Source organism: Monodon monoceros, unplaced genomic scaffold, assembly GCF_005190385.1.
Source record: "Monodon monoceros isolate NGI ecotype Baffin Bay Population unplaced genomic scaffold, NGI_Narwhal_1 Super_Scaffold_18, whole genome shotgun sequence".
In the NCBI taxonomy this organism is placed as follows: Eukaryota; Metazoa; Chordata; class Mammalia; order Artiodactyla; family Monodontidae; genus Monodon; species Monodon monoceros.
In genome coordinates, this window is record NW_021703774.1 from 164,979,505 (window position 1) to 164,996,615 (window position 17,111).

The following is a 17,111-nucleotide window of genomic DNA, read 5'->3' on the forward strand; positions in this document are numbered from 1 at the left end:
AGTTTTGAAAGTTAAAAAGGATTCATTGAGGTGGGTAGGTAGAAGAAGTTAATTTCAGGCAGAAGGGCAGCATAGTCATAGGCATGAACAATGTTGAAGAGATTGGTGTACTCAACGGATAGGAATATGTTACTCAAGGGATAGGAATACGTTATACCTTAGAGCAAAGGTGTGGAGTTTGAGAATGGTAGAAAATGTAGTTTGGAACCTGGATTCCTAGTGGCTGGACTTTATCTCTAGGCTGCTTGTTATCAGCCCCAACAGTAGGACATTCGCCAAACCTAAATGTTAGCTCCCGGTGGCAGTGGTTCTCCATAAGTAAAGGAGAAGAATTAGACCACCCCAACCCCCAAGATGATGAGATATATTCTCCTGCCCCTGACCAAACCCACACACAAGACATATCCACACAAACCTTTGTTTGAGAATCACGGTTGGAGGCAGTGGGCCCCCAGGATAGATTTTTTTTTTAAGCAGTAACTCTGGTGGCAGTCTGCAGGAGTTGCTTATTTAGTTGTTTTTGTAGTGGATGCTGAAGAAAAGATAGATGCTTATGACTGTTGGGGAATCATTCCTTGACCACTTCAGTAGCTGGAGGGGAGCTGGTGGAAAGAGCTGAGCAAGATGAATGCTTATTTTTGTCTGTTACTTTTTTTTTTAAACTAATTGTCTAGATTTACAGTGCCATTACTAGTCTTATAGCGGTTGACAAAATAACTGAATGCTTGTTTTCATTCTTTTCTAATTCTTTAGGAGCGCCTTTTTACCCAAGTCAGCCAGTGTATCAGTCAGCACCTATCATAGTGCCTACGCAGCAGCAGCCCCCTCCAGCCAAGAGAGAGAAAAAAACAGTAAGAGATCTTCATTAAGTTTTCTCACTTTAAAATTGAATGTCCATTTACTTACCAAATACGTTTACCCACAGCTGTAATAATTATTCACCTCAGTTCCCAAATGACTGCCAATTTTTATTCCTCCCTTATATCCTCACCACTAGACTTGGAGGATTTGTATGGGCAGATAATTAGACGTTGCAAGTACCCTTTGCTTAATATCAATTTTCAACATGCACTGAGCTAGCTATGCTAAATGACAACATGCCATCCAGCTCCAGAACAGGAAGGTTTAACCTTCTAAAGTCTCACTAAGTGGGAGGAATTTGAGCTCGGTTCTCACATCCTTGTTGTCCTTTAACTCTAGTCCTAGTCAGCTCTATATTCAAATATGAATTGACAGGGGAAAAATAGCACAAGAGAAAATGGGCATAGTATTAAGGACAGCAAGAAAAACCTTTCCTATAGAATGTATTTATTTTAAGAAACAGAAAGCAGAATTTAGAAAATGTATTGTAATTGTTTTAAATAAATTACAGAGACTTTGCCTCTATCTATTCAGGCAGGCGCAAGAGAATTAGAGTACAGTAATATGAAATACGTACTGCAGAATATTTTGTAGAAGAGTGGCTTGCAATCTTTTATCCATCAGAACACAGAAAATGAATGATGTTTATAAGAGATTCCCACATTCACACAAATAAAATAGGTGGGAGTGAGATCATAGCAATACTCTTGCAAGTACTCTCATTTAATAAAAATTAATGAGGTTCAGAACTTTGGTTCTTTTTTTATCAGAGACAAATTATTTGTGCACACATCATAATAACCATGACATGCCAATGTATCATGACACTACAGTTGAGAAACTGCTGTGGAAATGTTGACACAGCATGGTAGATGCTGGACTTGAAGAACGCTCTCAGAATGCAGAAAAATTAATAAAGAAAATAATGAAAATGGAACACAGTATTAATAGATGTTATTGAAGAAGAAAGTAGAATAAATGAATTGTAAAACAGTACATAAAACTGTAGTAGGGGACTTCCCTGGTGTTGCAGTGGTTAAGAATCCGCCTGCCAGTGCAGGAGACATGGGTTTGAGCCCTGGTCCGGGATGATCCCACATGCTGCAGAGCAACTAAGCCCGTGCACCACAACTACTGAGCCTGTGTGCCACAACTACTAAAGCTCGTGCACCTAGAGCCCGTGCTCCACCACAAGAGAAGCTACTGCAACGAGAAGCCTGTGCACCGCGATGAAGCGTAGTCCCTGCTCACTGCAACTAGAGAAGAGCCCACACATAGCAACGAAGACCCAGTGCAGCCAAAAATAAACAAATTAATTAATTAATTTTAAAAAACCCAAAAAACTATAGTAAGCATAAGATTCTATACCTGAAAAAATAGCTGATAGTAGAAATCTTAATAAAGACTTACTCCCAGGAAAGCTTCCAGATACAAATGGTTTTATTAGTGAATTCTTTGACATTTTCAAGAAGCCAGGGCTAGCTTGATAAGCTCTGGATTTAATGACAAGCAGAGGGGGGCTTTCAGCACTGTCCCAGGATGGAAGGCCTAGACCCAGGTACTCCACCTCCATTATAGCACCATCTCCACTGACGTCTATGCATAGGTAGCCTTCAAAAAAATTAAAAGAAGACCATACACATTGTTCTGTATCTTGCATCTTTTCATTTACCAATACATCTTGACAGTCATTCCATATTAGTACATGTAGATCAATCTCATTTTTTCTACTGGCTGTTTGGTATTTAATTGTAAGGATGTAGCATAAATTTTTTTTTTTTTATAGAGCAGGTTCTTATTAGTTATCCATTTTATACATATTAATGTATATATGTCAATCCCAATCTCCCAATTCATTACACCACCACCGCCCCTCGCCACTATCCCCCCTTGGTGTCCATATGTTTGTTCTCTACATCTGTGTCTCTATTTCTGCCCTGCAGACCGGTTCATCTGTACGATTTTTCTAGGTTCCACATATTGTAGCGTAAAGTTTTAACTACTATGTTCTTGATCAGCCTTTAGAATCTTTCTGTGTCTTTGCTGGGAAAAAAAACAGTATTGCAGTGAGCATCTTTACATACATACACAAGGTTATCTGTAACATAAATCCCTGTTTCTGAGTCCTAGGATATGGATAGTTTACATTTTGTTAGAGAACCATTTAAGGGCTTTAAAACTTTAGATAGTAACTTCCATATTTTAAAACTCTTTTATGAATCTTGTCTTATGTTAAGCATTATAAATAAAATCAGTCAATTTGGCATTGCTTAAAAGACAAGTGTTAATACTTTGCCTTTTTGACCTAGAAATTTTTCCAACTAGGTTTCATTTTAGCTTGTTGTGCTAATTAATTCAAGTCAGAGCTAATGGCCTAAATTCTTTTGAATGACTCCCTCTGGTTCCGTGATTGAAATCAAGTCAAATGTGGTGATTGTCAACTGTGATGTTTGACAGATTTCCCAGTTTGCATCTTTATACATCATATGCCTGTAAATCTACTGCACAGGCACCCATCTGTAAATACGCCATCTTATTTGTAACCTTATAGATAAGAATTCGAGATCCAAACCAGGGAGGTAGAGACATAACAGAGGAGATTATGTCTGGAGGTGGCAGCAGAAATCCTACTCCACCCATAGGGAGACCCACATCCACACCTACTCCTCCTCAGGTAAGACAGAATGTGCCATGATGGATGATGATGTGTATTTTTTGTTCACTAACCTCTACTGAGCTCTTCTTTCTTCTATAGCCACTTGACTGTACTTTTCCTTTCTGTCAGTTGTCTCATAGCCTTGAATATCTAAATGATATTTAAACAGACATGTTGTTTCTCTTTGTAAACTGTTATAACTTCCAACTTTTTATTGGTAATATTTCTCTGTATTGTCTTCACATTCAGAGCATAGCTGCTGCCACTCTTCCTAATGAACTATTATTGCATGGTACCAAAAGGAGCTGCATTCCTATGGAAACCTCATCATTAAATGAGTATTTTATATTTTCAATATGGAGTCTTAGGAGTTAAATGCTACACTCTGTGATAATATAAACATTAAAATTGAGAATTTAAACATTTTTATTGAACTGTGTTTGAGATGATTGCCTGTGTTATTCAGAGCATATTTAAATGTATTATAGGTATACCTCTTACTTTTTAGTACTACATAAATGAGCTTCTTGAGTGCAGGGTGTCTTCTTTAATTATTTACAAAGGTTATTAACAAGTTATGTCAAACACCTTTTTGTTCCTGTTGCAGAATGTGGTTATCGTGATCGTCTAAGAGTTCACTTTCTTGCTTTTAGACATCAAGGCTTTCCAGGAGAAGCTGAGGTTTAGCAAACTATAATAGAAAATGGACGCCCCCCCCCCCCCTCACCAAGTTTGACAGAATTTTGATTTCATCATGGGGTTACTTTAAATTCTGCTAAACCATTCAGAGGAGAAGAGTGATTTCAAATCTTCAAAATATCTAAAGTGAACGCTCAGCATATAAAACAGACATAACCAAAGTTGTTAAGGTCTAGGAATCTGCTTGCTTCCCCCTCTTGTGGCCGATTGGTGAGGTACTTCTCAGAGCCCAGTTTACGAAGCAAGTGATATGGATGATCAAATATAAGGCATTTCAGAATGACAGACTATTGACTTGATTTTAGTAGTACTATATAGGTTTAAAAAAAGTTCTTTAAAAATTGAGCTCACAAACAGATGTCTAAGTTTAGAGCCCCTGGAAAATCTGTGAATTTTGAGTCGACCTAAAACTTGGGACTTTGTATAATGATGTGTTTCACTTGGAAACGATGATACTCTCTGGCTGACTTTTATCTCAGTCTTCCATCATCTAGCTAAGTATAATATGTAACCATCTAGATATATGAATTGTAAGGTTGTATTAATGATTGTTAATAGGACTTTTCACCATTCCCTACTATTTCCCCAGGGATATTCCAAATCTAGAATGATTGAACAGGGCTTATACTTAATCTTGTCCCTGTACGTAAACATGGGACAAGCACCATATACACATTTAAGTTATTCACTTATGTGCTCTGTTAGGTGGGAACATACTATAGCGAAAATTTAGGATTAGTTGATCGGGGCAGTTCAGTTTTGGTCTGTATTTTCCCACAGTAATTAAAATATTGTTACTGTCCAACTGTGTAGTTGACAACCTTTTGTTGATTTGTGTTTAAATTCTCAACTTGAATATATATTAGTATATCTTTTTGCATTTTAATTCCCTGTGGGCTGGTTTGTTTTTCTTTAATCTTACCAAGCTTGATCCTGCCCTCTTCTGGTTATCTCTCTGTCCTTAGTCACAGGAATCCTTTTGTTCTTTATCTTTCCCCAGGGATCCCAGGCCTGAATACGAATGTATGTGTTTGGGTAATCATAAAGCCCATTAAACGTACATTTTTATTTGATAAAGGTCATCAGTCAATTATTATAATGTTGGTAGTTCTTTTTGAGGTGTAATGTTGTCTTGAAGCATCAGTTTATTTTATTAGGTAGTTTGCGTTTAAATCCACACTTACCGATCTGTTGTCTTTCCAAATGCATGAAATTCATGGAATGAATAAATAGCCTCTTAACAGACATATGTACTAGAAATATTTCATTTTCCTCTTAAGAACAACAACAGCGCAAGTGTGATGATGGCAACCGACACTTGGCTTCGTTTTCTAGAAATTCGTGGAGAGTGGTGCACATAGAGTAGGAGAGGCTATCCCTGGTTAGGGGAAGCAATCATTAATGCCTAATTGTTACGTCATGTAAAAATGTTGACCCAATGTTTCAAAAGAAGCTAGAAATCAATCTGCGAGTTTTAATCGGCAACTAATTCTACTAATGAATAGCACTATGCCAGCCAGATAAGATCCTTTAGGTTTAACCTAAAAACTGCTAGTTTGTAGCCTTGGCCTGATTCTAAATAGATCCTAGACCACAGTCTTGGTAAGTGAGACTGCAGATGAGACAACCCTTTTCAGAATTTATGACTAAATAGTAAATACTGTATTGCTTTTGGCCTTACGGAGTACCTGCTTTGAGTCACAATTGCATGTGCTGTGAATAGCAAAGCCCTTTCCCTATCATTGAGCTCATCCCAGTCTCTTCAAGGGAGACAGAGGATACTTACTAACATATGACCGATCCTCCTGTGAAATGTATACCGAGAATTATTACAGCACAGAGACGACCAAGTGGGTCATATTTATAGCACAGGCTCAAATGTGTTGGATCACAGAAACCTATTTAATGGTACTTGGTACAGGTGAGATAGTACAGGGGAGAGGTTTAAAGGTTTGGCTTAGAATCAGATATACTTGGTTTCAAGTCCTAGTTCCACAATTGAATTTTGTAACTTTAGCCAAATTACTTATCTTCTAGAACTTTAGCTTCCACATTTTAAAAAACAAGGGAAATAAATATCATATAGAGTTATTATAAGTATTAAATAAATACTTAAAATTGCTTAAGCTTGGGACACAATGAGCATTCAACAAATGTTATCTGTTATTAGTATTACAATTATTGTTATTTCAGAAGGCACAGAGAATGACTGGAGGAGTCTTGAAGGCTTCACAGCAGAGATGCCACTTGGGCTGAGTTCCCAGATTGGTATTCACAAGAATGGAAAGAGAGAGAAGGGTATTCCAGGCAGAGTGGCAGCATGTGCAAAGAGGCACATGGAGATGGGAAATTGAGTGAAGGGAGACTGTTACCATTTCTAGCGATAAATTGGGAAGTCAGTTGAAGGAGAGGAAGCCAGTGAGAGAAATATTCAGCAATTGGTTACTAAGTAAGGATTATAAAAAGGGTAACCCTATAATTTATCATCGAAATTGGGGCAGTTTTAGAAAGGAATGGGGATGCTATTAATCATTTTGCTGGGACAACAGGCATAAACCAGTACTGTCCAGGTAAACACATTGCATGGTTCCCCTAGGAGTTAGAGAGAGGGAAGAATCAGAGGTGATTCTTCAAGCTTAGATACTGGGATTTATAAAGTAAAACATAACATGGAGTGTACATGGATGTTTGAAAAGGGGGATAATGAATGATTTTGGCAAGCAAGCAAGCTAAGAAGAGTTAATTGAGAGAAACTGCATTGGAGGAGGAGAATGGAGAGGAGAAGCAGGTTTTTGCTGCTTCTGTTTTTGTCCTGAAGAGTAGATTGAATTTAAAATTGTTCTGCTTCCTGAGTTTTCAAATGATCTGTGGAATAACTCCTTGAGATTTTATATCTCAGATGTATTAAAGATATAGAAATATGTGTAATATATGTGCCCATTCAGATGATCATAGTACACAGACAGAGGTGCATGAATGGACAGAATACTAGAGTACTTGATGCTGGTCGGTCTCCACTCTGTCACTTAGATTTATGACCTTGGGTCAGAATGTGAAGCCCTTTAAACCCCTAATTTTTGATATGTAAAATGAGGGATTATGCTAAGTCATCTCAGAGTTCCCTTTTAGTCCTTAAATATTTAAGTTGGAAAGAAGGGAACATTTTTGTTACTTTCCCTCAGCATCAAAGTCTCTCAGCTATATCTCTGTTGTTGATAGCAGTGAGGCACAAGGAACGTTTTCACATTAAGAAATGTGCCAGCTTCCTGAAAGTCATTTTGGACCCTGCAGGGTAAAAATAAGTGTATGGTGTTGTACGGTCAGCCCTCCCTATCCACAGGTTCTTCATCTGCTAATTCAAATAACCAGGGATGAAAAATATTCAGGAAAAAAAATTTCAGAAAGTTCTAAAAAGCAAAACTTGAATTTACCATGCACTGGCAAGTATTTACAGAGCATTTACGTTGTATTAGGTGTTATAAGTAATATAGAAATGATTTAAAGTACCTGGGAGGTTAAATGCAAATACTCTACCTTTTCATATCAGGGACTTGAGCACCTGAGGCTTTTGGTATCCACGGGCTGTCCTAGACTCAATCCCCCATGGATACTGAGGGACGACTGTATAGGCAAGGCTTCCATAATTGTCTACTTCCAAAGGGGTGGTGAAGTAAAATCACTTAATATTTTAAAATGAGCTATATATTTTCCTTCCTCTCCCTACTCCCTCTTGTTCTTTTTTCTGTTTTAAGAATTACTCTTTTAAGAATTACTCACTTGCCACCCAAGTGAGAAGTCTGCGCACCACGATGGAGAGTAGCCCCTGCTTGCCACAACTAGAGAAAGCCCGCGCGCAGCAACGAAGACCCAACACAACCAAAAAATTTTTTTTAATTAAAAACAAAAATCTTTATTCCATATTCCACACCATTATATCAGCAAGTCCTATCTGGCTCATTTTCACCATCTCCACTGCTACTGTTATCCTCTAAACCACTTTGATCTCCCCTAAACAACAGTAACTTTCCTACTCATCTCCTTGCTTCTGCTTGCCTCTCTGTCTATTCTTTTTATTTATTTATTAAAATAATTTATTTATTTATTTATTTTTGGCTGTGTTGGGTCTTCATTCCTTTGCATGGTCTTTCTTTAGTTGCGTTGAGCGGGGGCTACTCTTCGTTGCGGTGTGTGGGCTTCTCATTGCTGTGGCTTCTCTTGTTGTAGAGCATGGGCTCTAGGCGCGCAGGCTTCAGTAGTTGTGGCACGCGGGCTCAGTAGTTGTGGCATGCAGGCTCTAGAGCTCAGGCTCAGTAGTTACGGTGCACGAGCTTAGTTGCTCCGTGGCATGTGGGATCTTCCTGGACCAGGGCTTGAACCCATGTCCCCTTCATTGGCAGGTGGATTCTTAACCACTGCGCCACCAAGGAAGCCCCTCTTTTTATTTATTTTTTTACTGAGGTATAATTGACATAAACATTACATTAGTTTTAGGTGTACAACGTAATGATATTTGTATAAATTGTAAAATGACCACAATAAGTCTAGTTAACAGCTGTCACCATGCACAGTTACAAAAAACAATTTTTTATTTATGAGAACCTTTACGATCTATTGTCTTTGCAGCTTTCAAATATGCAATATAGTATTATTAACTAGAGTTGCCATGCTGTTCATTACATCCCCATGACTTATTTATTTTATAACTGGAAGTTTGTACCTTTTGATCCCCTTCACCCATTTTTCCCACCCTACCCCCCACCTCTGGCAACCACCAATCTGTTCTCTTTTCTATGAGTTTTGTTTTGTTTTTTAATTCTACATATAAGTGAGCTCATACGGCATTTCTTTCTCTCTCTGAGTTATTTCACTTAGTATAATACCCACAAGGTCCATTCATGTTATTGCAAAGGGCAAGCTTTCATTTTTTTTTATGGTTGAATAATATTCCTCTGTGTGTGTACAGGTTTATTCTTTAATATGTTTCCCTTGAAAGAATATAAGCTTCAGAAGCTAAGGATTTTTCTGTTTTAATCACCAGTGGGTTCTCAATGCTTTGTATGTGATAGATGCCAGGGGGGAAAATCCACACACGTGAGTGTGTGTGCACATGTGTGCGCATGCATACACTCACACACACACCTTTCTAAAGAATGCGTGTAGGAGAATTCTCTCCCATTTATGAAATAAGTATGTTTTGGTCCTTTTTCCTGGTGCCATTTATTTATTATTTTACTTCCTCATCTTCATAATGTTTCTCAATTGGGGGCAATACTTCTTTATCCCCAGGGTTTGTATATGTTAAACACATGTGGTATTTATTACAATGGCTGTTTTAAAGTCATTGAATGGGACTTCGAAAAGTCAGTTACATACAACATATAAATAATGAAATGTGAAACGTTCAAATAGCCTCTTATGATAACAGTAAATTACATCAGCATCTTGCTTATATTTGTATAACTATTTGGAGTCTCTGGCTTTCTCTCAGTGGATTACAATAAGGGTCAGCAATCATTTTCTGTAAAGGGCCAGGTCGTACACATTTTTGGTTTTGCAGCCAGCTGTCTCTTTCACCACTACTCAACTCTGATATTGTTGCATGAAAGCAGCCATAAACGATATGTAAATGAATGGCTGCGGCTGTTCCAATAAAACTTTCTAAGTATCCTGTAATTTTCATATGTCAAGAAATATTGTTCTTTTAAAATTCCCCCAACTATTTAAAAATGTAAAAAGTTCTTATCTCATGGGAAGTACCAAAATAGGCATGTGGCCCCCTGGGCCATAGTTGCTGGCCTCCTGTCTACAATTACCTCTGTAATGAAGCATCCTGCCATATACACGTTTAAAATAGACAGTAAATGATGGTGGCCTCTCTTTGGGTAGAAACAATATAGGTTATGTAAAGAGAAATGAATTTTATTTACTTTTTAAACTGCCAAATCTAATTTTTAAATTTTTATACAACTTTTAAAGGTTACTTTCCATTTACAGTTATTACAAAATATTGACTATTTTCCCGTGTTGTACAATACATACTTGACACCGAGTAGTTTTGTATCTCCCACTGCCCCACCCCTATATTGCCCCTCCCCCCACACTGATAATCACTAGTTTGTTCTCTATATCTGTGAGTTTGCTTCTTTTTTGCTATATTCACTAGTTTGTTGTATTTTTTAGATTCCACATATAAGTGATATCACACAGTATTTGTCTTTATCTGACTTATTTCAGTTAGCATAATGCCCTCTAAGTCCATCCATGTTGCTACAAATGGCAAAATTTTCATGTCTCTTTTATGGCTCAGTAGATACCGCTGTGTGTGTGTGTGTATGTGTGTTTGTGTGTGTGTATCACATCTTTTTTATCCGTTTATCTTTGGACGGACACTTAGGTTGCTTCTGTATCTTGGCAATTATAAATAATGCTGCTATGAACATTGGGGTGCATGTATCTTTTCGAATAAATGTTTTTTCTTTTTTGGATATATACTCAGGAGTTGAATTGCTGGGTCATATGATAGTTCTGTTTTTATTTTTCAGAGCATTTCCATACTGTTTTCCACAATAGCTGCAGCAGTTTACATTCCCACCAACAGTGTACGAGGGTTCCCTTTTCTCCACATCTCCTCACCAATATTTGTTATTTGTGTTCTTTTTGATTCAGTTCTTCTGCCCACTTTTTAGTTGGGTTGTTTTTTTTTTGATGTCATGTTGTATGAGCTGTTTACATATGTTAGGTATTAATGCCCTATCCATCATATCATTTGCAAATATTTTCTTCCATTTACTAGGTTGTCTTTCCATTTTGTCGATGGTTTCCTTTGCTGTGCAAAAGCTTATAAGTTTAATTACGTCCAATTTGTTTATTTTTGCTTTTATTTTCTTTACTTTAGGAGGTGGATCCCAAAAAAATATTGCTGCAACTTATGTCAAAGAGTATTCTGCCTATGTTTTTCTCTAGGAGTTTTATACTGTTTGGTCTTACATTTAAGTCTTTAATCCATTTTGAGTTTATTTTTGTGTATGGTGTCAGAGAGTGTTCTAATTTATTTCTTTTACATGTAGCTGTCCAGTTTTTCCAGCACCACTTATTGGAGAGACTGTCTTTTCTCCATTGTATATTCTTGCCTCCTTTGTCATAGATTAATTGACCGTAAGTGCTTGGGTTTATTTCTGGGCTCTCTATCCTGTTTCATTGATCTATGTGTCTGTTTTTATGCCAGTATTGTACTGTTTTGATGACTGTAGCTTTTTTGTATAGTCTGAAGTCAAGGAGCATGAATTCTCCAGCTCTGTTCTTCTTTCTCAAGATTATTTTGGCTATTTGGGGTCTTAAGTGTTTCATATAAATTTTAAAATTATTTGTTCTAGTTCTGTGGAAAATGCCATTGGTATTTTGATAGGACTTGCATTGAATCTGTAGATTGCCTTGGGTAGTATGGTCATTTTAACAACATTGATTCTTCCAATCCAGGAACATGGTATATCTCTCCATCTGTTGTGTCATCTTCAGTTTCTTTCATCAGTGTCTTAGAGTTTTCAGAGTATTGGTCTTTGCCTCCTTAGGTAGGCTTATTCCTAGATGTTCTGTTCTTTTTGATGCGTTGGTGAATGAGATTATTTTCTTAATTTCTCTGATAGTTCGTTGTTAGTGTATAGAAATGCAACAGATTTCTGCACATTAATTTTGTATCCTGCAACTATACCACATTCATTGATGAGCTCTAGTAGTTTTCTGGTAGCATGTTTAGGATTTCCTATGTATAGTATCATGTCATCTGCAAACAGTGACAGTTTTACTTCTTCCGTTCCAATTTTGATTTTTAAAATTTCTTTTTCTTTTCTGAATACTGTGGCTAGAACTTCCAAACCTGTGTTGAATAAAAGTGGCAAGAGTGGGCATTCTTGTCTTGTTCCTGATCTTAGAGGAAATGCTTTCAGCTTTTCACCATTGAGTATGATGTCAACTGTGGGTTTGTCATATATGACATTTATTATGTTGAGGTATATTCCCTCTATGCCCACTTTCTGGAGAGTTTTTATCATAAATGGATGTTGAATTTTATCAAAAGCTTTTTCTGCATCTATTGAGATGATCATATGGTTTTTATTCTTCAATTTTTTAATGTTGTGTATCACATTGATTGATTAGCAGCTATTGAAAAATCCTTGCATCCCTAGGATAAATCCCACTTGATCATGGTGTATGATCTTTTTAATGTGTTGTTAGATTTGGTTTGCTGGTATTTTGTTGAGGATTTTTGAATCTATTTTTATCAGTGATATTGGCCTGTAATTTTCTTTTTTTGTAGTATCTTTGTCTGGTTTTGGTATCAGGGTGGTGCTGGCCTCATAGAATGTGTTCAGAAGTGTTCCTTCCTCTGCAGTTTTTTTGCACTGTTTCAGAAGGATAGATGCTAACTCTTCTCTAAATGTTTGGTAGAATTCATCTGTGAAGTCATCTGGTCCTGGACGTTTGCTTTGGGAGTTTTTAAATTACTGATTCAACTGCAGTACTGGTAATTGGTCTGTTGGTGTTTTCTGTTTCTTCCTGGTTCAATTTTGGGAGGTTGTGCCTTTCTAAGAATTTGTCCATTTGTTCTAGGTTGTCTGTTGTATTGGTGTATAGTTGCTTGTAGTAGTCTCTTATGATCTGTTGTATTTCTGTGGTATCAGTTGTAACTTCTCCTTTTTCACTTCTGATTTTATTGATTTGGACCTTCTCCCTTTGTTTATTGGGTAGTCTGGCTATAGGTTTATTAATTTTGTTTATCTTTTCAAAGAACCAGCTTGTAGTTTCATTGATCTTTTTTTGTTTTTTAGTCTATATTTCATTTATTTCTTCTTTGATCTTTTTGTTTGTTTGTTTGTTTTTGCGTTACGCGGGCCTCTTACTGTTGTGGCCTCTCCTGTTGTGGAGCAGAGGCTCTAGACGCGCAGGCTCAGCGGCCATGGCTCACGAGCCCAGCCGCTCCGCGGCATGTGGGATCTTCCCGGACCGGGGCACGAACCCATGTCCCCTGCATTAGCAGGCAGACTCAACCACTGCACCACCAGGGAAGCCCTCTTCTTTGATCTTTATGGCTTCTTTTCTTCTACTAATTTTAGGTTTTGTTTGTTCTTCTTTCTCTAATTGCTTTAGTAAGGTTATTCATTTGAGATTTTTCTGGTTTCCTGAGGTAAGCTTGTATTGCTCTAAACTTCCCTCTTAGAACTGCTTTTGCCACATCCCCTAGGTTCAGCTTTTTTTTTTTCATTTGTCTCTAAGTATTTTTTAATTTCTTCTTTGATTTCTTCAGTGATCCATTGGTTGTTTAGTAGCATATTTTCTTTCCTCCATGTGTTTGTGTTTAGTAGCATATTTTTCATCCTCCATGTGTTTGCAGTTTTTTTCTTGTAGTTAATTTCTAGTCTCACAGCACTGTGATTGGAAAAGATGCTTGATATGATTTCAGGTTTCTTAACCTTATCAAGGCTTGTTTTACGGCCTAGCCTGTGATCTATCATGGAGGATGCCCCATGTGCTCTTGAAAAGAAAATGTATTCAGCTCCTCTCACGTGGAATGCCCTTTAGATATCAGTTAAGTCCATTTGGTCTAATGTGTCATTTAAGGTCTGTGTTTCCTTACTGATTTTCTGTTTGGATGATCTGACCATTGATGTAAGTGGGGTGTCAAAGTCCCCTACTATTATTGTGTTACTGTCAATTTCTCCTTTTATATGTTAATATTTGCCTTATATATTGAGGTGCTCCTATGTTGGTTGCATATGTATTTGAATTCTTTATCTTAATCTTGGATTGATCCATTGATCATTATGTAGTGTCCTTCTTTGTCTCTTGTAACAGTTTTTATTTTAAAGTCTATTTTGTCTGATATAAGTATTGCTACTCTGGCTTTCTTTCGATTTCCATTTGCATGGAATACTTTTTTCCATCCTCTCACTTTCATTCTGTGTGTTTCTCTAGATCTGAGGTGAGTCTCTTGTAGATAGCATATATATAGACCTAATTTTTGTATTCGTTCAGCCACTTTATTCCTTTTGGTTGGAGCATTTAGTTCGTTTATGTTTAAGATAATTATTGATATGTATGTTCTTACTGCCATTTTGTTACTCGTTTTTTATTTGTTTTGTAGGTCTTTTTTTTTTTTTGCCTGTCTTCTTTTGCTCTCTTCTATTATGATTTTATGACTATCTTTAGTGTTATGTTTGGATTCCTTTCCTTTTTTGTGTATATATCTATCGTAGATTTTTGGTTTGCGGTTAGCAGTCTGTGTATATACATGATTGTTTTAAGTTGCTCATCTTTTAATTTCAAACGCATTTTTTTTTGGCTGTGCCATGCAGCACATGAGATCGACCAGCAGGATCTTAATTCCCCAACCAAGGCTCGAACCTGTGCCCCCTGCAGTGGAAGCGCGGAGTCTTAACCGCTGGACCACCAGGGAAGTCCCTCAAATGCATTTTTAAACCCCTACATTTTTAGTCTTCTCCTCTCATGATTACTGTTTTTGATATCATATTTTACATCTGTTTTGTGTATCCCTTAACTGCTTATTGTGGTTATAGATGACTTGACTACATTTTTTTGTCTTTTTAACCTCCCTGCTAGCTTTATGTATGTATGATTTCCTACCTTTAGTGTGTGTTTACCTTTACCAGTGAGCTTTTTCATTTTGTAGTTTTCTTGTTGCTGGTTGTGTCTTTTTTTTGCCTAGAGAAGTTCCTTTAACATTTGTTGTAAAGTTGGTTTGGTGGTGCTGAACTCTTTTAGCTTTTACTTGTCTGTAAAGCTTTTGATTTCTCCATCAAATCTGAATGAGAACCTTGCCAGGTAGAATATTCTTGGTTGTAGGTTTTTCCCTTTAATCACTTTAAATATATCGTCCTACTCCCTTCTGGCCTGCAGAGTTTCTGCTGAAAAATCAGCCGATAGCCTTATGGGAGTTCCCTTGCTTTTAATATTCTCTCTTTATCTGTATTTTTGTCATTTTGATTATGGTGTGTCTTGGTGTCTTCCTCTTGTGTTAATCCTGTGTGGGACTCTCTGCACTTCCTGGACTTGGGTGACTGTTTCCTTTCCCAGGTTAGGGAAGTTCTCAGCTATTGTGTCTTCACATATTTTCTCAGGCCCTTTCTCTCTCTCTTCGTCTCAGACCGCTATAATGTGAATATTAGTACACTTGATATTGTCTCAGAGGTCTCTTAAACTGTCCTCATTTCTTTTCTTTCTTTTTTTTTTTTTTGCGGTACGCGAGCCTCTCACTGTTGTGGCCTCTCCCATTGTGGAGCACAGGCTCTGGACGCGCAGGCTCAGCGGCCATGGCTCACGGGCCCAGCTGCTCTGCGGCATGTGGGATCTTCCCGGACCGGGGCACGAACCCGTGTCCCCTGCATCGGCAGGCGGACTCTCAACCACTGCGCCACCAGGGAAGCCCTCTTTCTTTTTTCTGTTCAGCAGCAGTGATTTCCACGACTCTGTCTTCCAGCTTACTGGTCCATTCCTCTGTATCATTTAGTCTGCTATTGATTCCTTCTAGTGTATTTTTCATTTCAGTTATTGTATTCTTCATCTCTGTTTGGTTGTTCTTTATATTTTCTAACTCTTTGTTAAAATCTTCTCACTCTGTGTATCTGTTCTTCTCCTGACTTCTTTTATTATCTTTACAATCATTACTCTGAACTCTTTCTTGGGTAGATTGCCTGTCTCCACTTCATTTGGTTTTTCTTCTGGGGTTTTGTCTTGTTCCTTCATCTGGAACATGTTTCTCTGCCACCTCATTTTGTCTGAGTTGCTATTTGTATTTTTATGTATGTGGTAGGTTAGTTACATTTCTCAAACTTGGAAAAGTGACCTTCTATAGGAGACATCCTATGGGTCCCAGCAGTGCACTCCCCTGTTGTCACCCAAGCTGTATGCTCTAGGGGTTCCTCCTAAGAGGGCTGAGTGACTCCTTCTGTTGTGGAGGGCTGACTGTGTGGGTGGTCTGGTGGACTTTGTTGGCCCCTAGTGTGATTGGTTGCCAGGCCATGCCTTGTGTGGATGCTGCTAGCTGCTGTGTGGTGGGGCCTGGTCACGAGGTGGCTTGTTTTAGATCCCTAGGGGGCCCTTGGGCTAGTGCCGGCTCACTGGTGGGTGGAGTCAGGATCCCAAAGACTCCGAGGCTGTTGCCTGTACTACACCAGGTCCTGGGATTAGTGCCTGGGGTTAGTAGTGGCATGCAGAGCTGGTTCCTGAAGTCTGGCTGAAGGGCCCAGGGATCCTAGAACTTGTTTCAAATCGTTGGTGGGGGAGCCAGTTCCTGACACAGTTCGGTATGGGATCCAGGGTGTCCTGAAGCTTGTGTTGGCCTGCTAGTGGACGGGGCCTGGGCCAAACTGGTCCCAGGATAAGGTCTGGCCTGCTGTGAGTGGGCTGGGTCTGCAGGCTGCAGGATCATAGTTTTCTTGCATCCGGTGTCTGCCCCCTGTTGGATGAGGCTGTTCTAGAGGCTAGTGCAGGCTTCCTGGAGGGAGAGGGCAGTGCATGCCCGTTGCTGGGTGGAAGTGGTTCTTGGCCCTTTGGTGGGCAAGGGCATGTCTTGGCGCATGTCTAGAGGTGGCTGTGGGATCACGACGTCTTTTGGCGGCCTGTCTGCTGATGGGTGGGCTTCTGTTCCTGCCTGAGTTGCTTTGCCTGAGGCGTCCCAGCACTGGTGCCTACAGGCTGTTGTGTGGATTTAGGGTTAGGTGTTAGAACTAGTGAGTGAAGATGGCAGCCACCAGCAGCAGTGGTCACACAGTAGAATGTTCCCAAATATGGCTGCCACCAGTATCTGTGTCCTCAGGGTGAGCCACAGCCACACACACCCCCCCCCCCCCCCCCCCCCCCCCCCCCCCCCCCCCCCCCCCCC

General features: G+C 38.8%; 1 protein-coding gene across 7 annotated transcripts in view; it reads left to right on the forward strand.

The window, feature by feature from the left end:
• The window catches only part of EIF4G3 (eukaryotic translation initiation factor 4 gamma 3), a 367,450-nt gene that overhangs the window by 211,183 nt on the left and 139,156 nt on the right, over positions 1-17,111 (forward strand). For all 7 annotated transcript variants that reach the window (XM_029228369.1, XM_029228364.1, XM_029228362.1 and 4 more), the window contains 2 exons: positions 754-851; positions 3,413-3,535. In XM_029228369.1, coding sequence (XP_029084202.1) covers positions 754-851; positions 3,413-3,535 — 221 coding nt within the window. The remainder of the gene's footprint in view (positions 1-753; positions 852-3,412; positions 3,536-17,111) is intronic.